This window comes from Salmo salar, chromosome 07, assembly GCF_965601325.2.
Source record: "Salmo salar chromosome 07, fSalSal1, whole genome shotgun sequence".
Classification (NCBI taxonomy): Eukaryota; Metazoa; Chordata; class Actinopteri; order Salmoniformes; family Salmonidae; genus Salmo; species Salmo salar.
The window spans coordinates 13,113,463-13,139,471 of record NC_138297.1 but is presented as its reverse complement, the minus strand read 5'-3'; the positions used below and the strand labels follow the sequence as shown (position 1 = coordinate 13,139,471).

At 42.9% G+C, this 26,009-nt stretch overlaps 2 protein-coding genes across 6 annotated transcripts; one reads left to right on the top strand and one right to left on the bottom strand.

Moving 5' to 3' along the window:
- Positions 1–501: 501 nt before the first annotated feature.
- On the bottom strand, positions 502–22,944 carry man2b2 (mannosidase, alpha, class 2B, member 2). Of its 5 annotated transcripts, none has more exons than XM_082977199.1 (25): positions 22,697–22,944; positions 22,331–22,477; positions 22,108–22,213; positions 21,834–22,006; positions 21,408–21,523; positions 21,005–21,182; positions 20,688–20,886; positions 20,262–20,452; positions 19,894–20,077; positions 19,450–19,586; positions 18,893–19,161; positions 18,485–18,676; positions 18,051–18,294; positions 16,887–16,997; positions 16,611–16,803; positions 15,860–16,116; positions 12,658–12,787; positions 9,393–12,421; positions 8,653–9,023; positions 8,309–8,422; positions 6,852–6,972; positions 5,892–6,251; positions 5,648–5,769; positions 1,246–1,379; positions 502–739 (listed from the first exon to the last, which is right to left on the bottom strand). In XM_082977199.1, exons 1-18 carry the CDS (start codon positions 22,820–22,822, stop codon positions 12,324–12,326), a joined length of 3,051 nt encoding a protein of 1,016 aa, XP_082833325.1. In that variant the 5' UTR covers positions 22,823–22,944; the 3' UTR covers positions 502–739; positions 1,246–1,379; positions 5,648–5,769; positions 5,892–6,251; positions 6,852–6,972; positions 8,309–8,422; positions 8,653–9,023; positions 9,393–12,323.
- smim20 (small integral membrane protein 20) lies at positions 22,945–24,078 on the top strand. The gene is made up of 3 exons (XM_014206519.2): positions 22,945–23,201; positions 23,675–23,731; positions 23,873–24,078. The coding sequence occupies exons 1-3, from the start codon at positions 23,093–23,095 to the stop codon at positions 23,908–23,910; spliced, it is 204 nt and encodes a 67-aa protein (XP_014061994.1). The 5' UTR covers positions 22,945–23,092; the 3' UTR covers positions 23,911–24,078.
- The last annotated feature ends 1,931 nt before the right edge of the window (positions 24,079–26,009 follow it).

The window sequence follows — 26,009 nt, the reverse complement described above, 5'->3', positions numbered from 1 at the left end:
CTACCTGAGGTATAAGCATATACTGTCACCACCGTCTGCTCTGTTTCCATTTCCTGCCACTGACCTATGAGAGAGCCACGAGATACCATCATTTCCACTGGTGACATAAACCAGTCATACCAAGAATCTTAAGGCTACATCTCTGGACTGTATGATTTTTGTCTGATGCTCAATCATTGGGCATTTTTTCAATTCTACTGTATTTTCATTTGCAGTCATTATTATTGTCAAAACGCACTCATTGATGTCTCTTGTGTAGTATAATTTCCACTTTTTCTCTTTTACTCACTTTCTCTTGTCAGGCACATGGACACATTCACATGCATACGTGCGCACACACACTTTTCATGTGAACACTGGCTTTTGCGTAGGTTTAAGATACAAACCAGAGTTAAATAAAGACTAACTATTCACAGATCTCTATAAAAGTACCTCATCGCACAATCTAGATTTACATGACTTTCTGTTTTGCTCCCTCACTGGAGAATAAAGTACATTCCACACAGTAAAAATGGTTTATAGAAGAAACAATAGCAGTAATTACCTACTGCAATCAAATACAAAAACACACACATCAAAAATACACTGTACATACATACTGTAAAATTCATACAGAAATGACTGACACATGAAATGTAATAGAAAAATACATTGACAGACTGGGCTGAGCCAGTCCTTAACCTTTGTCTTGGGTTGGTAAAGCCAAGTAATCAAGTGATTCATACACCTGGACTTGACACTGAGAGCAAGAGAGAGAGAGAGCGAGAGAGAGAGAAAAAAAGTCAGCAATGCATATAGAATAACACAGACTTCAGAAACGTTCTAACATCTTAAGTGAGATCACCATGCCTATAGAACTTACTCCACTAAATCAGGATAGGAATATTAGCCTGTGAGTAGGGTGTGGGACGGTGTATCGTGGCGGTAGGTGGTATGATGTGATTAGCCTGTGAGTAGGGTGTGGGACGGTGTATCGTGGCGGTAGGTGGTATGGTGTGATTAGCCTGTGAGTAGGGTGTGGGACGGTGTATCGTGGTGGTAGGTGGTATGGTGTGATTAGCCTGTGAGTAGGGTGTGGGACGGTGTATCGTGGCGGTAGGCGGTATGGTGTGATTAGCCTGTGAGTAGGGTGTGGGACGGTGTATCGTGGCGGTAGGTGGTATGATGTGATTAGCCTGTGAGTAGGGTGTGGGACGGTGTATCGTGGCGGTAGGTGGTATGGTGTGTACTGATTATGAGACTCACCCATTGGGTGGATCCTCTGGAGGAGGAGGAAGAGCTCTGTTTGGCGGCCTCTTCCAGCTCCTCCATCTTCAACTCCTCGTCCTCATGGTTGGGGGCCTCGTGGATCACCCTGGCCGCTCTGTCTGGGGCACCACCTGTACACACCATACACATACAGTGTTATAAACAAAATATTTGCCTCCTTTCTAATTTTCTCTACTTTTGCATATTTTTCATACTGAATGTTATCTGATCTTCCATCAAAACCTAAAATTAGATTAAGGGAACCTGAGTGAACAAATAACACAACATTACATGCTTATTTCATGTATTCCATTAACAAAGTTGTGCAACACCCAATGCCTCTGTATGAAAAAGTAATTGTCCCCTTACACAAAAAAACTGCTTGTGCTATCTTTAGCTGCAATGACTCCAACCAAACGGTTCCTGTAGTGGTTGATCAGTCTCTTACGTCACTGTGGAGGCTTTTTGGCCCACGCTTCAATGCAGAACTGCTGTAACTCAGCGACATTTCTGGGTTTTCAAGCATGAACTGCTCGTTTCAAGTCCTGCCACATCTGAATTGGGATTAGGTCTGAACTTTGACTAGGCCATTCCAAAATGTCAAATTTGTTTCTTTTTAGACAATTTCATGTAGACTTGATTGTGTGTTTTAGATCAATGTCTTGCTGCATGACCCAGCTGCGCTTCAGCTTCAGGTCACAGACAGATGGCCTGACATTCTCCTGTAGAATTCTCTGATACAAAGCAGAATTCATGGTTCCTTCTATTAAGGCAAGTCGTCCAGGTCCTGAGGCAGCAAAGCATCCCACTACCACCACCACCACCATGCTTGACCGTTGGTATAAGGTTTTTACTGTGGAATGCAGTGCTTGGTTTTTGCCAGGCATAATGGGACCCATGTCTGTCACGTCTTGACCCTAGTAAGATGTCATTTTCTATAGTAGAGTAGGTCAAGGCATGACAGAGGGTGTTTTGTGTTTTTCTATATGTTTAGTTCTAGGTTTCTATTTCTATGTTGTTTTTGGGGGGGTTGATCTCCAATTGGAGGCAGCTGGTCCTCGTTGCCTCTAATTGGAGATCATATTTAAGTAGGTTTTTTTTTCCTGTTTTTGTGGGTTATTTTATTTTGAGTAGTGTTTGTTTCTCTCTGCGTCACGGTTTGTTGTTTTGTCAGTTTCAGTTATTTATGTATTGCAAAGTTTCACGGATTTAATAAAATGTGGAACTACAACCACGCTGCACTTTGGTCTGCTCCTTTCGACAGCTGTAACAATGTCGTCCAAAAAGTTATACTTTTGACTCATTTATCCATAGAACATTCTTCCAAGAGTCTTGATGATCATCCAGGTGCTTCCTGGCAAACTTGAGTCAACTTTTTGGATGAGATGGGTCCCATTATGTCTGGCGAAAACCAAACACTGAATTGTTATCAGAGAATTCTACAGGAGAATGTCAGGCCATCCGTCTGTGAGCTGAAGCTGAGTCATGCAGCAAGACAATGATCCAAAACACACAATCAAGTCTACATGAAAATGGCAACAACAAAAAAAATCAACAAATATGAAGTTTTGGAATGGCCTAGTCATAGTCCAGACCTAACCCCAATTCAGATGTGACAGGACTTGAAACGAGCAGTTCATGCTTGAAAACCCACAAATGTCGCTAAGTTAAAGCAGTTCTGCATGGAAGAGCGGGCCAAAATTCCTCCACAGCAACGTGAGAGACTGATCAACAACTACAGGAAGTGTTTGGTTGCAGTCATTAGAGCTAAAGGTGGCACAACCAGTTATTGAGTGTAAAGGGGCAATTACTTTTTCACACAGGGGAACTGGGCATTGCATAACTTTGATAAATAAATGTGGCTCAGTTGGTAGAGCATGGTGTTTGCAACGCCAGCATGGTGTGTGCAACGCCAGGGTTGTGGGTTCGATTCCATTTGAGCCGCCATAGACAGTTATCACCCTCCCTTTTGTTTTGTGGTTTCTGTCGATTCCCACGGGGGGCCAGTACAACAACAAAAAAATGCATGAAATGAAATGTATGAAATGTATGCATTCACTACTGTAAGTCGCTCTGGATAAGAGCGTCTGCTAAATGACTAAAATGTAAACGTAAATAAAATAAGCATCCATTTTTCATTTTTTGTAAACTCAGATTCCCTTTTTCTAATATTAGGTTTTGGTTAAAGATCTGATAACATTCAGTATTAAAAATATGCAAAAATAGAGAAAATCAGAAAGGGTGCAATACTTTTTCCACAGGTTTATACTTTTTCACGGGTTTGTAGATATCAAGGGCGTATACAGAAAAACAACCAAATAACAGGATGCGTCAACTCACTGTCTTGCATGGTAACAAGGTGATAAAGCATTGAATATACACTGCTCAAAAAAATAAAGGGAACACTTAAACAACACATCCTAGATCTGAATGAAATAAATAATCTTATTAAATACTTTTTTCTTTACATAGTTGAATGTGCTGACAACAAAAATCACACAAAAATAATCAATGGAAATCCAGTTTATCAACCCATGGAGGTCTGGATTTGGAGTCACACTCAAAATTAAAGTGGAAAACCACACTACAGGCTGATCTAACTTTGATGTAATGTCCTTAAAACAAGTCAAAATGAGGCTCAGTAGTGTGTGTGGCCTCCACGTGCCTGTATGACCTCCCTACAACGCCAGGGCATGCTCCTGATGAGGTGGCGGATGGTCTCCTGAGGGATCTCCTCCCAGACCTGGACTAAAGCATCCACCAACTCCTGGACAGTCTGTGGTGCAACGTAGCGTTGGTGGATGGAGCGAGACATGATGTCCCAGATGTGCTCAATTGGATTCAGGTCTGGGGAACGGGCGGGCCAGTCCATAGCATCAATGCCTTCCTCTTGCAGGAACTGCTGACACACTCCAGCCACATGAGGTCTAGCATTGTCTTGCATTAGGAGGAACCCAGGGCCAACCGCACCAGCATATGGTCTCACAAGGGGTCTGAGGATCTCATCTCGGTACCTAATGGCAGTCAGGCTACCTCTGGCGAGCACATGGAGGGCTGTGCGGCCCCCCAAGGAAATGCCACCCCACACCATAACTGACCCACCGCCAAACCAGTCATGCTGGAGGATGTTGCAGGCAGCAGAACGTTCTCCACGGTGTCTCCAGACTCTGTCACGTCTGTCACGTGCTCAGTGTGAACCTGCTTTCATCTGTGAAGAGCACAGGGCGCCAGTGGCGAATTTGCCAATCTTGGTGTTGTCTGGCAAATGCCAAACGTTCTGCACGGTGTTGGGCTGTAAGCACAACCCCCACCTGTGGACGTCGGGCCCTCATACCACCCTCATGGAGTCTGTTTCTGACCGTTTGAGCAGACACATGCACATTTGTGGCCTGCTGGAGGTCATTTTGCAGGGCTCTGGCAGTGCTCCTCCTGCTCCTCCTTGCACAAAGGCGGAGGTAGCGGTCCTGCTGCTGGGTTGTTGCCCTCCTACGGCCTCCTCCATGTCTCCTGATGTACTGGCCTGTCTCCTGGTAGCGCCTCCATGCTCTGGACACTACGCTGACAGACACAGCAAACCTTCTTGCCACAGCTCGCATTGATGTGCTATCCTGGATGAGCTGCACTACCTGAGCCACTTGTGAGGGTTGTAGACTCCGTCTCATGCTACCACTAGAGTGAAAGCACCGCCAGCATTCAAAAGTGACCAAAACATCAGCCAGGAAGCATAGGAAATTAGAAGTGGTCTGTGGTCCCCACCTGCAGAACCACTCCTTTATAGGGGGTGTCTTGCTAATTGCCTATAATTTCCACCTGTTGTCTATTCCATTTGCACAACAGCATGTGAAATTTATTGTCAATCAGTGTTGCTTCCTAAGTGGACAGTTTGATTTCACAGGAGTGTGATTGACTTGGAGTTACATTGTGTTGTTTAAGTGTTCCCTTTATTTTTTTGAGCAGTGTATACTGTAACTCTGATCTGTTGCGAAATGGGCTTGAAATGCAAAACTAGGGACTGTTGCAAGTTTAGGTTGAAACGGCTTCCAAGACAAGACTCCGTGGCTGCTCTATAGAAATGAAAATGTACATTGTCGGATTGTAGGTTCTGATCTACTCTATGAATGTAAACATATGTTATCGTTGTTTGACAAGCTACCAACTCTTTCATAAGCACACAAGTGTAGTATCCTATAGCAGTGTTTGACTTGGACTGAAATAGGTGCCGGTTCTCATTGTGGGTGGCGGTACTGTTTATATTTAGGTGCAGGTGCTCCACAATACTTCTGAGCTGATATTCTATAAGAGGAACATGAGTTCAAGCAGTAGAACATGTGAGGTGTCGGTACTCAGCTCCAGTCAAGCACTGATGTAAAGTTGTAAAATAAACATAATATCACAATACCCTCTGACCTTGGTGTTTTTTCCATGCCATGTACAGGCAGATGAGAGCGATGAGGAACAGTGGCAGGACAGTAAGTGGAATCATGACAGACAGCTGGGCCGGACTTTTTTCGGAGGAATCTGCTGTGCAGAAAGAGTGGAGTTAGCAAACTATTGCAATAAGATTGGATCTATAACCAGTTTAACTTGTTCTTAATGTATAACTTTCACCAAAGAAATGTTAACTGTCTCTAATCAATACTCACCATTGTTTGTCGTATTTTGGGACGTAAATGTTATCCGTGTCCCATTCCCCACAGATTCAATAAGAGATGGTATCTCCATAGTAACTTTACAGATGTAAGTACCCGTGTAATTTCTAGTGAGGTCTGAGATGGTCCAATGTGAGCAGTTACAGGCTACAGTCTGTTGAGATGCCCTGTCATGACACTGGCTGTTGTTGACCCGTAAACTATTATATTTTATCTCGGTGTGTCCTTCTTTATGCCAATTAACTATCGCTCTTGACACATTTGTATTCCAGCAGCAGTGGATCTGAACAGTGTCACCCTCTGTTACTGTTACATTATGAGGAGACTGGATCACCACCAACGTGCTGCTTATACCTGTGGAGAGATAGAGAAAACAGCATATTAGTGAAACATCAAATGACAGGGCTAAATAGTATGATATGCATGAAGCTGATGTAATGTATTCATATTAGGGTGGTACCATTACCAAATCTAAATAATACATGGTATAAAACATGGTATGAAATGGGGTATAAAACTTAGTTTTATGAATTCTACAAGCATTGTTGTTGTTGTTAATGATACCAAAATAAATGCATCAACTACAGTGAAATAATTAAAAACAAGTTAAGAGGCTCAGTTGGTAGAGCATGGTGTTTGCAACGCCAGCACGGTGTGTACAACGCCAGGGTTGTGGGTTTGATTCCCACGGGGGGCCAGTACAATTTTTTTTTTTTTTTAAATGCATGAAATGAAATGTATGCATTCACTACTGTAAGTTGCTCTGGATAAGAGCGTCTGCTAAATGACGTAAATGTAAATGTTAAAATGTAATGTCCAGACCAGTAGAGTATGTAAATTACCGTCCCTTTAAAAACATTGTGATGTCTTTGCCCGGTGAGCCAATATGGTGTTGGTTTAATCTAAGATAATGATGGTCCAAATAAATGTGTAAGTCAATATTTTGTAACTTACCCCAAGAAGAGAAGAAACAGAAGTAGGAGAGGAGCAGCCAGACCAGCAGATGCTTCATCTTTCTGGGAGGATATGAGAATGAACCCAGTCACTCAGCCTTCAGGTGCTGTGGCCTCCCCCTCTACACACACACACACTCGCTGTGGGTACTTCCTTTGACACATGATGCACTGAAATGTTAACCACAGAGTCACTTCTCTCCATCTTTCTCTCTCTTCTTTATGTGCGTAATGTGTTCTTTCTTCATGCTTAACCTTTGACCCAGTAATGTCATCTTCTTTTGGTCTTGCTGTCTGCTCCATACCAGTTGATTTCAAGTATCTGCAGTTCTGAACCAGCTTTATTTGTTGATTAAAGATCTAGTCAAAAGTTTAATCGTTGGCAAAATTATGGGGAAAGCAGAGAACTAAATGTGAAGATTGTGAAATTTCCATTGTTGTGTCACTCACTGTCACAAGTCTAACTTCATTCCAACAACATCTGATGTAAAAATTTAGCAAAGACAAAATATAAAGCAAACATTTCTGCATGGAATTGGCATGCTGACTGCAGGAAGGTCCACCAGAGCTATAGCCAGAGAATTTAAAGTTAATTTCTCTACTACAATCCACCTCCAACGTTGTTTTATAGAATTTGGCAGTACGTCCAACCGGCCTCATAACTGCAGACCACGTGTAACCTAGCCAGCCCAGGATACCACATCCGGCTTCTTCACCTGCAGGATCGTCTGAGACCAGCCACCCGGACAGATGATGAAACTGAGGAGTATTTCTATCTGTAACAAAGCCCTTTTGTGGGGAAAAACTCATTCTGACTGGCTGGGCCTGGCTCCCAATGGGGGGGACTATTCCCTTCAAAGCCCACCCATGGCTGTGCCCCTGCCCAGTCATGTGAAATCCATAGATTACGGCCTAATTTTATTTAATCTTTATTTAACAAGGCAAGTCAGTTAAGACTCGTGTGGCTCAGTTGGTAGAGCTTGGTGTTTGCAATGTCAGGGTTGTGGGTTTGATTCCCACGGGTGACCAGAACGGAGAAAAAAAATGCATGAAATGTATGCATTCACTACTGTAAGTCGCTCTGGATAAAAGCGTCCACTAAATGACAAAAATATGTAAGAACAAATTCTTATTTACAATAACGGCCAAACCCTAACAACGCTGGGCCAATGGTGCGCCGCCCTATGGGACTCCCAATCACAGCCGGTTGTGATACAGCCTGGAATTGAACCAGGGTCTGTAGTGACGCCTCCAGCACTGAGATGCAGTGCCTTAGACACCTGCGCCACTCGGGAGCCCCAATTAATTTATTTCAATTGACTGTTCTTAATATGAACTGTAACTCAGTAAAATCATTGAAGTCGTTGAAATTGTAGCATGTTGCGTTTATATTGTTGTTCAGTTTATAATATTTTTGTGGATCCATACGTTATGAATTCAAATTATTGACAGACTTACATTGACTTTTCTTCCACTGGTAGCTATAGTAACAGAATATGGCCACCAGTATAATGACTGGGAGACATCTCAAGGTGTAGGGGACTGCTATGTCCTCCGAGGTCTCAATAATCACTGTAAACACATACATGGTGTCAATACACACAAGTTATTATACAAATCCTGACAGACTACACATGGAATATTGGTATTCAGGAGAATTGAGAACTGTATATTGTTGTAAAGTGATTGATCTGTGTAATAGCCTATAAGTCAAAACCTTACTCTTTAGCAAACCAGAGCTACTGTACATCAGTGGTACACATTATGCTTGACAAAGATATAGACCAAATCAGACTACTCACCTTGGCTTTTATGCTCTCTGACTGTAACTGTTATCCGTGTCCCATTCCCCACAGATTCAATATGAGATGGTATCTCCATAGTAACTTTACAGATGTAAGTACCCGTGTCATTTCTAGTGAGGTTTGAGATGGTCCAATGTGAGCAGTTACAGGCTACAGTCTGTTGAGATGCCCTGTCATGACACTGCCTGTTGTTGACCCGTAAACTATTATATTTTATCTCGGTGTGTCCTTCTTTATGCCAATTAACTGTCGCTCTTGACACATTTGTATTCCAGCAGCAGTGGATCTGAACAGTGTCACCCTCTGTTACTGTTACATTATGAGGAGACTGGATCACCACCAACGTGCTGCTTATACCTGTGGAGAGACTGAGAAAATAACATATTACTAAAGTATCAAATGACAAGGATACACATAAAATCCAATGTAATGTATAGATCCTTATAACACACCCACATCAATCATTATTCACTCATTCTTACCATGGTATAAACAAGGTTTTCTTTTTTGTCAACAATTGATTTTTATTGAGTCGATATAATCAATAAGAATCACACCACCATTTTTTAACAAACACACAACCCCTTCCAAACAAACCGGTTTTATGAGTTCTACATATTACACGTAAAACAAGCATGAGGGAGGATACAATAATTTGTTTTTACCAGTTATTTTCAAAATATTTCTAATGTATAAGTTAGGTTTTGATTAACCCAATATGAACGGTCTGCACTTACCGCAGGATGAGAGAAAACAGATTGACGAGCAGAGCAGGTGTAACAGTATAGCTTCCATCGCTCTCCTCGCCCCAACCTGGGCTCGAACCAGGGACCCTCTGCACACATCAACAACTGACACCCAAGGTCTCAGAGCGAGTGATGTCACCGATTGAAACGCTATTAGTGCGCACCACCGCTAACTAGCAAGCCATTTCACATCGGTTACACAGGCAGCAACACAACAAGTTATACAAGCACCTCATGTCAGATGACTGATGGGGTGATCTGTTCTCTCACTTATACCAACACCTTTCTGACTCTCCCTCTCTCTCCGTATTTATTTATTTCACACTTTCACAGCCAATCACAGCTTGGCATTTCTCTCTCCCCTTTGTACTGGCAACACTGCTGTGGACTCCACTACCCATCTCCCCTTGCGTAAGTATAGTGAAAATTGACCTCAAAATTACAGTAAGCTTGGAAAAAAATTCTGTAGACTGGAGAAATGTAACAGTCATACGATCTGTATTAAAGGAATCTTAACTAGGGCCCAGAGTATATCCAGGGCCCATCTCCTTGGTATCCCACACGTCAACCTTCAGAGGCTTCACCTAGACCAGGGATGTCAAACTCATTCCACACGGAGGGCCGATTGTCTGCTGGTTTTCCCTCCTCCCTTGTACATCATTGATTAGTAAGAAACTCTCCTCACTTGGTTGTCTAGGTCTTAACTGAAAGTAAACACCAAAAACCAGCAAACACTAGGCCAGAGACGGTATAGAAACCAAGACATCCCTCCGTCTAATTTTTCTGATTGGGGTGAAACCACTCTGGTCCACTATGGGGGTGTCTCAGAGCAAGACATCTCACTGGCAAAGAAATGTGGGTCGGGGCGGGCGAGCAGACAACAAGTGGAGCCTGATGTTCCCTCTCTGGCGTGAGCATGCCAGATATTGGTTGCGTTCCCCTGCTCAGATGTTGCATGCATCAACCAGTAATTTGTAAAATACCTATCCAGGTGTTGTGAGATCTGGCATCAGCAACACCTGGGCAGAGGAACAAGCCCCATTTGGATGAACCGTGAGCTTACATGGGAAAGCATGCTTACGCAAGAGGGAACACCCACTTAGACAGGAACATTTCATATTTTTTACAATGGTAAATGGCTTGAGTGAACCATCTTCATTTATCCATCTTTGACTAGGCCAAGGAATGAGTTTGGCACCATTGACCTAGGCAGGGCTGCCCAACCCTCTTCCTGGAGACCTACTGTCCTGTAGATTCAGTCCAACCCTAATTTAGCATATCTGATTAAGCTAGTTAAAGTGTTGACCAGCTAATTAGCAGAAACAGGTGTTAAATTAGGGTTGAACTGAAAACCCACAGGACTGTAGATCTCCAGGAAGAGGGTTGGACAGCCCTGACCTAGAGTGTGGTCCCAGCACCATGTCCTTTCTGAAATCTCAGTATCTCCACAGTAACCAAGCAAAGTATATCCCATCATCCTTTTGCAAATGTGATAAAACGTATGTCAGGTAAAGTGGCAAAGCTCTATCCTTTAGTTTGATCACTTCGTACTATTTGCATGCTTGCCCAAAACTGCCCCTTCAAAATGACACTTGCTCATCTCATTGTCTTTCTCCATTGAACAGATGCAAAATCCTATGAGTCACCGCTGTAGACGTCACAAGAAAAAGCAATGCATTTAATGGAAATTTCTCTGTGTGTGTGTGATCATGTTTGGCACAATGCTGCTTTTCTAATAACCTGACTTGGTTGGGTTCATGCGAGTGGCGAGTTGACTGCACAAAGGAGTAAACCACACTCATAAGCAATTTGGCAGTACGCCCAGAACATTGCTCTGGGAACAAGGAGTGACACAATATCCCATTTAAGGTAAGAAGCCTGGTGTGCCATCAGTCAGTCACATGCAGGAACCAACCATGCTTAGAGGACTTGTTTGTGTTGCAGTATAAAGGGAATCTACTCTTTAGAGTTTCATCAGGCTTGTACTGAATTAATGAACCTCTGTGCATTAAAGATTGCTTAACTTACTTCGACTTTTGGGGCGGCAGGTAGCCTAGTGGTTAGATCGTTGGGCCAGTAACCGAAAGGATCGAATCCCCGAGCTGACAAGTTAAAAATCTGTCATTCTGCCCATGAACAAGGCAGTTAACCAACTGTTCGCCGGTAGGCAGTCCTTGTAAATAAGAATTTGTCCTTTACTGACTTATATATATTTTTTTTAACTAGGCATGTCTTTAGCAGTGAATTTCCACAACTCCTTTATTAATGGTTCTGAACAGAAACCCTGGATGACTTTATATTTGAACTTTCAGATTGATCACTGGGTGCTCTTGATTTGAACGTCGCATTTTAGAGCCACTGGAAAGGGACAATTCAAGTGAACCAAGTGCAGCTCTAGACTGATGTCACCCTACCTTTACACTTGTAGTTGTGAAATTGCTAAATATTACGGCATGGTCGGAACTAGAAGCACAAGCATTTCGCAACACTCTCATTAACATCTGCTAACCATGTGTTACCAATAATATTTGATTTAAAGACTGATGTCACCCTACGGAAAGTTCTTATTCTCTAAGGCCAATAACAGGAAGTGGCCGTGTGGTCTACTGTGGACTGTCAGCACTGTGCTCACTTGCAAACAGGAAGAACGTTTCTCACCTACGGCGTACAGATGAACAACCTTACCGCTACTTAAACAGTGAGAACCTAACCCAGTAGTTATGAGGGTATCAGATGCTTTGAGGCATCAATAATGACCTTCCCCTCTCCAAGGCCTTAAAACAGAAGCACTTCAACTGAGGAAAATAAAGAAAGACAAAATGTACATTACAGAATGTTTAATCCCATGTTCTACATGTCAGAAGGCCTCTCTGCAGACTAGTTATCCATCTTCACAGAAGACTGAAGGGGAACTGGAACTTTCTACTTGAGCTTGAAGTAAACAAAGAAGGTCCTGATTTCTTTGGGTGATATGGTCACGTTGAACTCTCCTCTCACACCAACACTTGACCTCTTGACCCCTGAAACAAACAAATACCAACACTCAGGACATAGACAAAAACAAACAATTTTAAAGACATTTTGTTCTTCAGATCTCACAGGTGGTTAACAAACACTACAGCCTACTCCATTGTGAACTGAATTGACAGCTCCTGAATCTCAAAGGTACACTGATACAGTAACTTCTCATCTTTTAACAAAAGGTATGTATCCAGATGTAATATTTCACCCCCACCAATGCTGAACTGAAGCTTACCAACACTCACACCCCTCCCTGGGTCTTCTGAAGCCTTCCACTTCCACCTCTGGAGGTCAGCGATATCCCAGGTTCCTGTGAGAGAGCGCTCCTCCAACGCTCTCACTTCCCCCATGCCCCGCAGCACTTCCTGGTTCACACAGGAAATGGATTTTCAAACGAAATACAGTGTAAATGGAGTAGTGACCTGGGCTGTTGCGGTGACCGTATTACCGGCAGTCAAACTCCATGTCAAATCAAAGTTTGTTACATGCGCCGAATACAACAGTATTACAGTGAAATGCTTACTTACAGGCTCTAACCAATAATGGAAAAAAGGTATTAGGTGAACAATAAGTCTTCTTTTTAAACACAGTAAAAAGACAGGCTATACAGAGTAGCGAGGCTACATACAGACACCGGTTAGTCGGGTTGATGAGGTAGTATGTACATGTAGATATGGTTGAAGTGACTATGCATATATGAACAGAGAGTACCAGTAACGTAAAAGAGGGGGTGGTGGGACACAATGCAGATAGCCCGGTTAGCCAATGTGCGGGAACACTGGTTGGTCGGGCCAATTGAAGTAGTATGTACATGAATGTATCGTTAAAGTGACTATGCATATATGATAAACGAACAAATGTGACCGTTTAGTCACGGTAATTAGGCATCTCCAAGCTATGATGCTGTTGGTCGTTATGAGCCTACCAAACTTGCTAACTGCCTGGTACTCAGCTCTCCATTGTCCCGCTAATCACTCCGATATCAATGCAAATGTCATTGAAAATCTAATCAAACACTTCATGAGTGCCCATGTTGCGCAAAATTTCTATAAGCTATGCAATCGCACGAGAAAACAGGGTGATGGCCTCTTAAAGAGAATGATCCCATCAGCTTTCTATAGGCTAGGTCTACTATATTTCTCAACTTTACTAATATTAAACACATTGCATCTTTACAACAGGAGTATAGCCCAGTTGAATTTAAAAAAATAAATTGCCAAAGAAAAAACCTGTTATTGCTTTGTCATTATGGGGTATTGTGTGGAGATCGAGGAACAAAAACAATTTAATCCATTTTAGAACAAGGCTGTAATGTAACAAAGCCATGTGAGTGACAGGTGCTTAGGAAAGCACAGGGCACAACGCAGCATTCCCGGGCAAGCGCACAATGGCCGCAAAAGGCATGGATTTTCATAGGGTGCATTACAGACACAAAGGGGATGGGGCAGTGACATGAGGCATTATCAAGTGCTTGTCAAATTGTGAATGAGAGAGACTAATGAAGGGTGTACAGCATGAGCAAAACAAAGCAGAGCTCATGCCTTTCAAGCAACTTTTTTCAAGTCATTATAGTCACATCGTGCACAATTAGAATATATTTAAAAAAAATCTAAACATACGTTTGTATCACAACTAAACTTGCATAAATAACTAAATTAAGCATATACAGAAGCAGTCAAAAGTTGACACTCATTCCAGGGTATTTTGATATTTTTACTATTTTCGACTTTGTAGAATAACTATGAAGTAACACATATGGAATCAACTAGTAACCAAAAAATAAAAAATAAGGAAAATTAAGAACTTTTAAAGTTTCTTCAACTGCAGTTGCAAAAACCATCAAGCGCTATGATGAAACTGGCTCTCATGAGGACTGCCACAGGAAAGGAAGTCCCAGAGTTACCTCTGCTGCAGAGGAAAAGTTCATTAGACTTACCAGCCTCAGAAATTGCAGCCCAAATAAATGCTTGACAGAGTTCAAGTAACAGACACATCTCAACATCAACTGTTCAGAGGAGACTGAATCAGGCCTTTATGGTCAAAGGACACCAATAAGAAAAAGAGACTGGCTTGGGCCAAGAAACACGAGCAATGGACATTAGACCGGTGAAAATCTGTCCTTTGATCTTACGAGTGCAAATTTGAGATTTTTGGTTCCAGCCGCCAAGTCTTTTGAGACGCAGAGCAAGTGAACGGATGATCTTCGCATGTGTGGTCCCCACCGTGAAGCATGCAGGAGGTATTGTGATGGTGTGGGGGTGCTTTGCTGGGTACACGGTCTGTGATTTATTTAGAATTCAAGGCACACTTAACCAGCATGGCTACCACAGCATTCTGCAGCAATTCACCATCCCATCTGGTTTGCACCTAGTGGGACTATCATTTGTTTTTCAACAGACAATGACCCAACACACCTCCAGGATGTGTAAGGGCTATTTGACCAAGAAGGAGTGATGGAGTGCTACATCAAATGACCTGGCCTCTACAATCACCCGACCTGGTTTGGGATGAGTTGGACCGCAGACGAGTGCTCAGCATATGTGGGAACTCCTTCAAGACTGTTGGAAAAGCATTCCAGGTGAAGCTTGTTGAGAGAATGCCAAGAGTGTCCAGAGCTGTCGTCAAGGCAAAGGGTGGCTACTTTGAAGAATCTGAAATACTTCTTGGTTACCACATGATTGCATAACTGTTATTTCATAGTTTGGATGCCTTGACTATTATTCTACAATGTAGAAAATAGTAAAACTAAAGAAAAACCCTTAAATGAGTAGGTGTTTCCAAACATTTGACTGGTATTGTAGGAGTACCCATTTCTTTGGTAACCTCTCAACTCAGAAAAGCTGCATGTACGCACTCCCTCAAATCGTTGAGAAAATATCTATTTTATTCAGCTTTGTTCAATTGTTTTCTTCAAACTATAATATAAAATAATACCACTGAATTCTAAGCAAATCTTGTTTGCTAAATGAACTAGTGTAGCCCACAGCCATATGGCATAGCCACATCAGGACCTAACATTAGAACAACTCAGAATATGTTATTCTGTTCATATGAAATAGACTACATCATGCTTCTTTAGACCTGTCTAAAATAAATAATGGGTTTATTGTGAAGGTGTAGGCTATATTACATGGATTTATTAGACTTTATAATATGTAGATGTTCCATAGATCTGCATCAGTGGCTTGTAGGCTGTGTCTGGAAGCCAGGAGATGCTACATGTGTTTATGTTAATTAACGGTCAATTACCGTGAGACCAACAGTTATTTGCTTGACAATCACCGACTGACGAAATTTCGTAACCGCCACAGCCCAAGGAGAGACCACCAAATGTCAAAATCACATCTATTTGTTCACTTAATTTAGCATTTAATACACAAACATCTGTTATCGAAGTCTCATCTTCATATTGATCTCATCTAGCGGTGTTCTCTTACCTTCATGTTAATGGTAGATGGCTGAGACAGAACCGGGTCTTCCCCCTTCTCATACAGATGCATGATCCTCAGTAGGACCCGATCGTAGTCCGGCTGTGTGGAACCAGGGGTACCGGTCTCTATGTTGCGGAGGTGCAGGGTGTGGTTGGAGTTGTAGACCCAGCCCGGGACACTAAGCGTCAGCAGGTGGAGGTTGTCAGGCAGGACCACGGAGCGAATCGGAGATCTGGTCCGAGGCTCCTTCCTCCAGGCCTTCTCTAGAGGGGGCAGTGAATGGCATTGTGGGTATGAGACTACACGTACATTGTGACAATGCATAGTATAGGTGAGCAAAAACATGGTTGACTCCATTTGGGAACGTTTCAATTGTGTATTTGTTTTTAGAATGGATTCCACTTTATGGATTTCCAGGGAAAGTTTAGTGGAAAGTAGCTGTGCGTGCTTTAAGCAGGTTGGTATTTACTGTCATGAATCTTGTCCTGAAGGCAGCTCTGCAGACTGGTCATTAACTGGCACAGCCACAAAGTCATACAATCTGATTTTAAACCTAACCATACTGCTAACCCTAACCTTAAATTAAGACCAAAATGCACATTTTGTTTTCATGAATGTTTACGATATAGCTAATTTTCACTTTGCAGCTGGAGCATCTAGAGGAAAATTGCTCAGTTCTGCCTCCAGGTCAAGATTCATGACAATAAAGTTCAACCTGCGAGCCTGGAAACAGGAGAGCTATAAGGAGTGGACTCACGTGGCCTGTCGATGGGCATGACCACAGGTCTGTGCTGCAGCTCTAGCGCCTCCCTCTGGTAGAGAGAGGAGGTAGCAGCCAGGGAGCCCAGTGTCATCCACAGGACAGGCCTCACCACCGAGCTGTCGTTCAGGGTCAGGTTATAACCCAGAGTCCACTCCTGGTTGTTCCACAGACGTCGGTGGAGCATCACCTGGGACAGATACAAGGGGTTGAGGTTGTGTGTGTGTGTGTGTGTGTGTGTGTGTACGCATCTCATACATAAAACACACTCACCTCCAGCTCTCCCTCACTCTGGCTGGATACACCATGAGCTCTCTCACTGAGGAGGACCAGTCTGCTAGAGTCATCTTCAATGTAGGCCATTCGAACCATGGGGTAGTAGTTCTGCAGTACACAAACACGGGAAGAAACAAAAGCAATTGTCACAAAGTCCTGAACAGTAACCCAGGCCTGAACCACCAAAAAGGAAAGCTGAGGAGACCAAACACCCAAGTAGGAAGAAACCTTGAGGCACCAGGCTCATAAAGTGTAGCCCATCTTCTTCTGGCTGGCAAGGTACTGTGGAAGTTCAGTGTACAGCGCGTCACCCTTCGGATAGTGTCTTGAACGCACGAACAAAACAGAGGATATTTGAACATAACTATGGATTATTTTGAACCAAACCAACATTTGTTATTGAAGTAGAAGTCCTGGGAGTGCATTCTGACGAAGAACAGCAAAGGTAATCACATTTTTCTTATAGTAAATCTGACTTTGGTGAGGGCTAAACTTGGTGGGTGTCTAAATAGCTAGCTCGTGATGGCTGGGCTATCTCCTCAGAATATTGCAAAATGTGCTTTCACCGAAAAGCTATTTTAAAATCGGACATAGCGATTGCATAAAAAAGTTCTGCATCTATAATTCTTAAAATAATTGTTATGTTTTTTGTGAACGTTTATCGTGAGTAATTTAGTAAATTCACCGGAAGTTTGTGGTGGGTATGCTCGTTCTGAACGTCACATGCTAATGTAAAAAGCTGATTTTTGATATAAATATGAACTTGATTCAACAAAACATGCATGTATTGTATAACATAATGTCCTAGGGTTGTCATCTGATGAAGATCAAAGGTTAGTGCTGCATTTAGCTGTGGTTTGGGTTTATGTGACATTATATGCTAGCTTGAAAATGGGTGTCTGATAATTTCTGGCTGGGTACTCTGCTGACATAATCTAATGTTTTGCTTTCGTTGTAAAGCCTTTTTGAAATCGGACAGTGTGGTTAGATTAACGAGAGTCTTGTCTTTAAAATGGTGTAAAATAGTAATATGTTTGAGAAATTGAAGTAATAGCATTTCTAAGGTATTTGAATAACGCGCCACGGGATTCCACTGGCTGTTGAGTAGGTGGGACGATTTCGTCCCACCTACCCTAGAGAGGTTAAATACAACCCACTCACTCTGGCAACAGTATCATTGACAAACGTCCTGGAAGGCCTCTTCATCATCTGGTACCCGTTGTCGTCAGTGAACAGAGTCCTGTTGTTCTTCAGGCTGGTCTTGGTCCTGAGGACAGCCTCAGTGTTGACCACCAGGGGGCCCAGCGAGTAGCTCTGCTCCAGCCTGTAACACAGCCTGCCCCTGGGGAAACTCTGTGGTACTCTGGTGGTGACAGAGTAGGTGTATTCCGCATCTGCTTCCTCCCTGCAGACAGAACCCATTGTTAATGTGAGCCACCCAATATTACACCTGCACCTTACTAAGGTGTAGTGTGGTATGAGTGTGCGTGTGTGAGAACGAGAGGTGATAGATGGAATATAAAAGAGATAGTAGCCACGGAAGGAGGGTGCATGGAAACCAAAGACTGACAGAAAGGAGTTGTTCACATTCCCACCTGTAGAAGTACTGTCTGATCTCAGTGATGATCTTCCCAGGGACAATGTCCATCTTGACGGCCTTGTACGCCCTCACTGCCGAGCCGTTAGCACTGAAGATGTAGTTGTCAGAGATGGGCCCTGCGCTGACATTCCCATTGACCTGGTACTCCCAGAAATCCTGACTCATTCTCACCGTTCTCTTCTCATGCCTGTCAGGGTCACAGAAAGGTCACAGGGGGCATTGTTAACCTAACACCTGGGCTGCATTTGAAAGGAAAACTTTGTGCAACGTTCAGTAAAATAAACATGCTTCTCTTCTCTGTAGAAGAAATCACATCAGCTCTATTAATGACCTTTGTATCTGCAACGTTCCACAACGTTTGCCTGTTGAATGTGCCCCTAATGTGATTGTTGACTATAACTACCTGTCGGTGATGCTATGCAGTAGGTTAGTATCCTGGTCCAGCATGATCTTATAACACTCATTCAGAACCGGTAAGAGTCTCCTTCCTGTCTTCAACTCCTGTGAAACATTTAGTCTCTTGAACGACACAACCCAGGCCTGGTGGGTCAAGGACCCCTCTTTACTCGGCTTCTCTGAGAACTTGATGAGGTACTTCCTGTGTTGGAGACCGCCAAGGTCCACCACGATGAACAGGTCATAGGTCATGTTGGAGTCAGCTGAACTCTGGGTCTGTTGGGAGCAGAGAGACGCAGGCCGTGTTCATTAGACACTAAACAGGAGAAAACAGACAGAGGGAATACCTGGACTTGTCCAATAAGAAACACACATTTTCATCTTCCGTTGCAAAATGTTTTTTGCTGCGTGCCCAATGAACACAATCAGTTATCTGAAAACCGAGTGCGTTTAGAAGGTATGATGTATATCTGCAGATATACACATGGCTTTTACGTGATAATGGTGACTCATTGTTTTACAAAATGTTTAACCGGATAAATCCACTCTGTATTTCCACACTACCTGTGCAGGTACGGGCTGTCCTTGGTCGTCGAACACGGTTGCCATGGGGAAGGTTACCGTGACGTTGATGATGGCAGTGGTGTTCCATGCCAGGGGGTTGTACACAATGATGTGCTGCTCCAGGTCCTGATGGGAGCCTGCAATTACATTCATTATCAAAATGTTGATTTATGTCAAAAAGACCCATGTTGTAGTTGATGAAGATCGTCATGAAATGATGCCTTGGACCAAGCTGAACCTTGGGCCTTGTTAGAATACAAAATATATCCTTTTGTAGCCCCTTCCTTGATGAGTACTCACTGATCTGTAGTGTGTGATTGGATAAGTGAAAACCCGCTTCCCATCCTACTACTTTCACAAATCCACATCTCTGAGTTCATGTCAAATAATTAAGTATAAATATTTTTCAATTATCCATTATTATTTTGAAGTACAGTACTTTACCCTTGCTATGAGAGTCTTGTCTATTGAAGGCTTCAGAGTTGCTAGCAGTGCCCAGGGCCTGGGGCAGGAGGAAGAGGGCAGCTAGGAGTTCTTCTACTCCCATCATAGCCTGGGTTAGGTGCTCTATGTACATGTCAGACACCTTGGGAGACTCTGTCCCTGTGATCCCATCATGGTGCTGCACCTGGAGATAAGACAGAGAGAATAATATAAAAAGTACTGTTTTCATAATTCATTTTGTGGGTCTTATTTCTAAATTTGTGTGACAAATGGGGATATGAAAACGTTTAATCACTGGGTTACAATGATAGCTATAATTAATACAGACAAATACACAATGAATCACAATGAGTATTTTGATCAGGCACCTCAGAGACAGCCCAGCGGAGGGCCTTCAGCTTCTGCAGGGCCTCCTCTTTAGGGACCGGTCCATCTGGGTAGTTGACCCGGTACCGAGTGAACAGAGTCTCTACAGCATGCAGCTGGGAACTAGCTCTCCTGGCTATCCCCTTCAGAACATTCCGGGAGGCATAGAACCCAGTCCACGCCTGGAAAGGTTCTGGAGACATAAAAGGTTCCTTTTTAGAACTACAAGAACCAGATTGGAATTATGTGAAAAAAGCATTTTTTTGTCCCTTGGCTTCATAATAGTTTTTACTGCTACATGTTTTGAGTGTGCCAACTCTTGGTCACTGGAACCATTGATATATACATATTCCTATAGAAGTTGTAATCATATTCCATTTACATGTTTGAAATGTATAATAGATAAGCACATTTATGGAAAAACCCACCAGTGGAGTAAGGAAGGAAGTCCTCACTTCCCCTCACCTCCCAAGTGAGATTTGATTGGTGGACAGCCTGGAAATACTCGCTGAGAGTGGCGTACTGGACTGTCACTCCAAACTCCTTGCTGTTCTGGTTGATGTATTCCACTAAGGGATCCATGTTGGAAAACTGCACAGAGGAGTTGTAGAACTGCTTGTCACAACCCTATGGAGTGAAATAACAGGAGAAACATATTGCTCAATGGTGAAGTTACTAGAAAGAACACTCATTAACTTGTGATTGGAAACAGTTTCCTGATCTCTGTACATCCATGTTGACTCACCCAGGGCCAGAGGACATGGTTTGTCCTGAACCACACTGCCCTCTGCTGGATGTTCTGCACCATGGTCTTGGCATAGGAGTGCAGCGTCTCTTTGGTGACAGGCAGACTCATGTTGGGGTAGATGCCGTTTTTAGGGGGGTCAGGGAACAGAGCCACGCCATTCCAATAGAAACCAGAGCTGAGAGAGAACAACTGATTAGTTTCACTGAGACAAACATGTGCTTGTAATCTATTAAGAGCCCATTGTGATAGGCAAAACTGATCAAAATGGAGATTTACTCAAAAAACGATTTGGAGACTTAATTCAATTACAGCCTGTAGGGGTAAGTCTAAGTGAGCAGAATATGCTAGGAGAGTTATGACATGGAAAATGGAGAGAGGGGAAAGGAGATATGTAGGAGACCTGTTAGAGAAAGGCAGGTAAGATGGAGTACAGTAGCTGAACTGGTCCATGGTGTGAGTGAAGATCTCCTGCTGCTCTTTCAAGGAGGGGGAGCCTCTCCAAACAAACTGTAGTTTCTGTTCCAAACATCAAGACCATGACAATAACTTCATGTAAATATATTGTAAACATTAGTGTAGCTCAGTTGATAGAGCATGGTGCTTGCAACACCAGGATAGTAGGATCAACTCCTCGGATCCCCCGTATATAAGATGTATGCATGACTAAGTCGCTTTGGATAAAGACATCTGCTAAATGGCATATATTATTAAGTCATGCCTCTAAACCAGTTAACTGCTTATAAGTGACTGATCATGGTCAAGACTGCTCAATAGAGATGGTAACCTGCCTGGTAGGCTGTAGCTGAAACGATGGTGACTACCATACCTTGCTCTTCTGCATGCCATCTTTGAGGTCATAGTCAATACGTGAGATGAGGTGGGCATGGAACCCAGCCAGGGCAAAGAGGACAGGGGTGGTGGCAGAGGCTCCAAACGGGTCCACATGCCACGAAAACCGGGGACGCACCCCAAACGTCTCGTACAGGAACCCGTGGCCCTCTAATTACAGTGTGTGTGAGACAGAAAGGGAAATTGAGTCCATGCGTGTTTAAACCAACCAACGAAACAAATATTCTACATCAAGTATGAAACCACTTTACCCGTCAGCTGCAGTATCTCATCATCTAGATCGGTTACAGCTTCATCATGCATCACCTGCCCACCGATGACGAACTCAAGTCGACTCTCCTTCAGTAGCTGTCGCACCTGGGGGAGGGAAATACAGTCATACAAAGATGAGACTTCTGCATGAGCAGCACTGAATTCACATGGGGGGGGGGGGGGGGGGGGGGGGGTATATAAGATTATTCTATAGTATTCTACTTGTTTCTTGTGCTTGTCTGTAGCCACAGAATCCCACCACAGCCGAAAGAACTCCTGCTCTACTGCGATGAACTTGCGCTGTTTGTTCTGTGTCAGCGCCTCTGTCACACTGGAGTACACGTTCGCTGCATAGGCATGCATGCTCTCCTGTTTGAAGAGACAAGAGACAGAATAACACCCATGTTCAATGCAGTCAACTGTGAACACTGACAGTATAGAGTTGTAGCTATATTTGGACTGACATTTCATTTTGTGACATTCTTGAACCTCACAAAATAATATAATATCCCTAGTTCTAACGTCCAAGAAACCAACATAATACAATAGTACAGGAGTTAACGTTAGCTCGGTAAGCTAGTAACAAACCTGAATGGTATATACCCAGCCAACATCCATGTGACTGTGCGGGATAACAAACGTCTGAATTGGTCCATTTCTCTCTGCACAGATAACCGTGAAAAATAAAAACAGTGTGAAAATTAAAAACCCCATCTCTGTCAAAACATGAGCTGTTCTACAAGTTCACGCTAGCCCACGTCCTTATTATGGTTTTGCAGCATGTGACAATCACGCGGCGCCCCGCCCCTGGAGGTACGGTGAGCACAGAGGTAAAAAAATCATGTGAAACCGCAAATTAAAACCAACCATTTTAAACAGCGCAGAACTTCGTGATCGTGAACAAAGTTCACTGGTAAACTTTACCCCGGAAAACATTCAGGAAAACACACATATTGTGCATTTGGAGGTGAATGCGCAACAAAGATGTCAAGAAACAGAAGAATCACGTTAATATTTGGAGGATTTATAACAGCAATTGCTGCTGCATTTTACCCTATATTTTTCCATCCACTCACTCACACAGCTGACTACAGTAAGTAACGATCGTTACTCGAGGAATGTACTAGTCGACTCTGTCACAAGAGCGCATCCATGTCTTGTTATACAACGACATGCTAGCTAGGAAGTCTTGTTAGGTTACTTTTTTTTTAAACTAGCTGCTATTATCCTAATGTGGACACAATTTTGCCCTGGCCAGTCGGACCGTAAAAATTGCATTGACAAATTAGCTATGCCATTTGTTTGTAGCTGTAGCCGTGTCTTCTAAAAACCCATGCGATAACGTAGCACCATGGTCTCAGTATAACAGTTTTCTGTTTTTAAATATACACTGTTATTTTAATGCTGTACAATTGTGATCATACTACAAGTTCTGTCAAACAGTGGTCTGATTGCACCAGTGGACAATGCCTGTGGTAGTGCACTTGCCTTGTCTATAAGGATCCTGGTTCAAACCCACCCCAGTCCCCCGCAACACAATTGAAAACCCCACTCACTTCTCTGCAGATCAAGTCCAGAGAGCAAACCGAGCAGGAATCAATCAAGCAGACGTGCAACCAGTGGGTAAGTAGCCTACTAACTTCTGTCATGCAATGGTTCTTCTTTGTTGTTGCCATAGTGTATTGTTCCATCCCCTGTCCTGTCAGCAGACTTGAATTTTTCACTAACCATATATAAATCAGTTATAATTTGGTGTATTTTCAGGTGTCAAAGTATGGTCTGATCCCTACAAGCCAAAGTGATGCCTGAGACAACTGTCCCTGGTATGGAAAAGAAGACGCTATGCTGATGAAGACTGTCCACTGAAGATGATGCTGAATCCCAATTGGAGTGTGTTTGTATGAGTGGATGCTTAGGTGTGGTGGATGGATGCTTACCACTTTATCCTATGAATAAAGTTTAAAGACCAATGTGTTTTTTTCTTTGTTTTTGGAACTGTTTGGGCCTATGTATTTGGGAATTAAATTGGCCACTTAATTTCTTTAGGCTACTTGAAGTGCATTGGATGTGATACACATGACCACAAGGTGTCACTATTTGCTCAGACAGTGGCAGAGAGGCAGTTTTGTACATTATGTGCTCAGTAGGCCTATATCCTAGATGTATTGCTTTCAAAGAAAACCAATTAGTTTTTTATTCTTTTGGGTATATTTAAGCAATAAGGCCTTAGGAGGTGTGGCATATGGCCAATATACCACAGCTAAGGGCTGTATCCAGGCACGAAGAGTTGCGTCGTGGATTAGAACAGCCTTAGCCGTGGTATATTGGCCGTATATCACAAACCCAGAGGTGCCTTATTGCTATTATAAACTGGTTACCAATGTAATTAGAGCAGTAAAAATAGTTTTGTCAGACCTGTGGTATACAATCTGATATACCATGGCTGTCAGCCAATCAGCATTCAGAGAACCACCCAGTTTATATTTGTCAATACATTTGTATTGACAGATGTCCACTTCACATGAACAATGTTTTAGACAGAGGTGCACATGCTTTAGAACCAACTAAAAGGCAAATGATTTAATTAAACTTGAGCCAAGCTCATCTAGACAAGTGCTGCTAGAGGCAAGCACTGTATCCACGACAACGGGAATGCACCAACACTTGGAACACCTGCAGATCTTTCAAAACCTCCGCCCACTTCAAACTCTCGCACACTCAACCATTCCGTAGTTGGTAGAAGGCCCAGTTTGCGGAATCGGATACTTTTGCTTCACAAATGGAAATTGTGTGATAATGAGATTAGTGAGATACAGTTGAAGTCAGAAGTTTACATACACTTAGGTTAGAGTCATTAACACTCCACAAATTTCTTGTTTACAAACTATAGTTTTGGCAAGTCGGTTAGGACATCTACTTTGTGCATGACACAAGTAATTTTTCCAACAATTGTTTACAGACAGATTATATCACTTATAATTCACTGTATCGCTATTCCAGTGGGTCAGAAGTTTACATACACTAAGTTGACTGTGCCTTTAAACAGCTTGGAAAATTCCAGAAAATTATGTCATGGCTTTAGAAGCTTATGATAGGCTAATTGACATAATTTGAGTCAATTGGAGGTATACCTGTGGATGTATTTCAAGGCCTACCTTCAAGCTCAGTGCCTCTTTGCATGACATTGTGGGAAAATCAAAAGAAATCAGCCAAGACCTCAGAAAAAAGATTGTAGACCTCCACAAGTCTGGTTCATCCTTGGGAGCAATTTCCAAAGGTACCACGTTCATCTGTACAAACAATAGTACGCAATTATAAACACCATGGGACCACGCAGCCGTCATACCGCTCAGGAAGGAGATGCATTCTGTCTCCTAGAGATGAACAACAACAAAGGACCTTGTGAAGATGCTGGAGGAAACAGGTACAAAAGTGTCTATATCCACAGTAAAATGAGTCCTATATCGACATAACCTGAAAGGCCGCTCAGCAAGGAAGACGCCACTGCTCCAAAACCACCATAAAAAAGCCAGACTACGGTTTGCAACTGCACATGGGGACAAAGATCGTACTTTTTGGAGAAATGTCCTCTGGTCTGATGAAACAAAAATAGAACTGTTTGGCCATAATGACCATCGTTATGTTTGGAGGAAAAAGGGGGAGGCTTGCAAGCCGAAGAACACCATCCCAACCTTGAAGCACGGGGGTGGCAGCATCATGTTGTGGGAGTGCTCTGCTGCAGGAAGGACTGGTGCACTTCACAAAATAGATGGCATCATGGGGTAAGAAAATAATGTGGATATATTGATGCAACATCTCAAGACATCAGTCAGGAAGTTAAAAGCTTGGTCGCAAATGGGTCTTCCAAATGGACAATGACCACAATCATACTTCCAAAGTT

Excerpts from the sequence above, each read along its gene's own strand:
- smim20 (XM_014206519.2), top strand. The coding sequence starts at position 23,093 with ATGTCAAGAAACAGAAGAATCACGTTAATATTTGGAGGATTTATAACA. Across the intron at positions 23,202-23,674 it reads CACTCACACAGCTGACTACA|ATCAAGTCCAGAGAGCAAAC; the intron begins GTAAGTAACGAT and ends ACTTCTCTGCAG. Across the intron at positions 23,732-23,872 it reads AGCAGACGTGCAACCAGTGG|GTGTCAAAGTATGGTCTGAT; the intron begins GTAAGTAGCCTA and ends GTGTATTTTCAG.
- man2b2 (XM_082977199.1), bottom strand. The coding sequence starts at position 22,822 with ATGGGGTTTTTAATTTTCACACTGTTTTTATTTTTCACGGTTATCTGT. Across the intron at positions 21,183-21,407 it reads TACCTGCCTTTCTCTAACAG|CTCTGGTTTCTATTGGAATG; the intron begins GTCTCCTACATA and ends GTTCTCTCTCAG. Across the intron at positions 18,677-18,892 it reads CTGCATAGCATCACCGACAG|GCATGAGAAGAGAACGGTGA; the intron begins GTAGTTATAGTC and ends TGACCCTGACAG.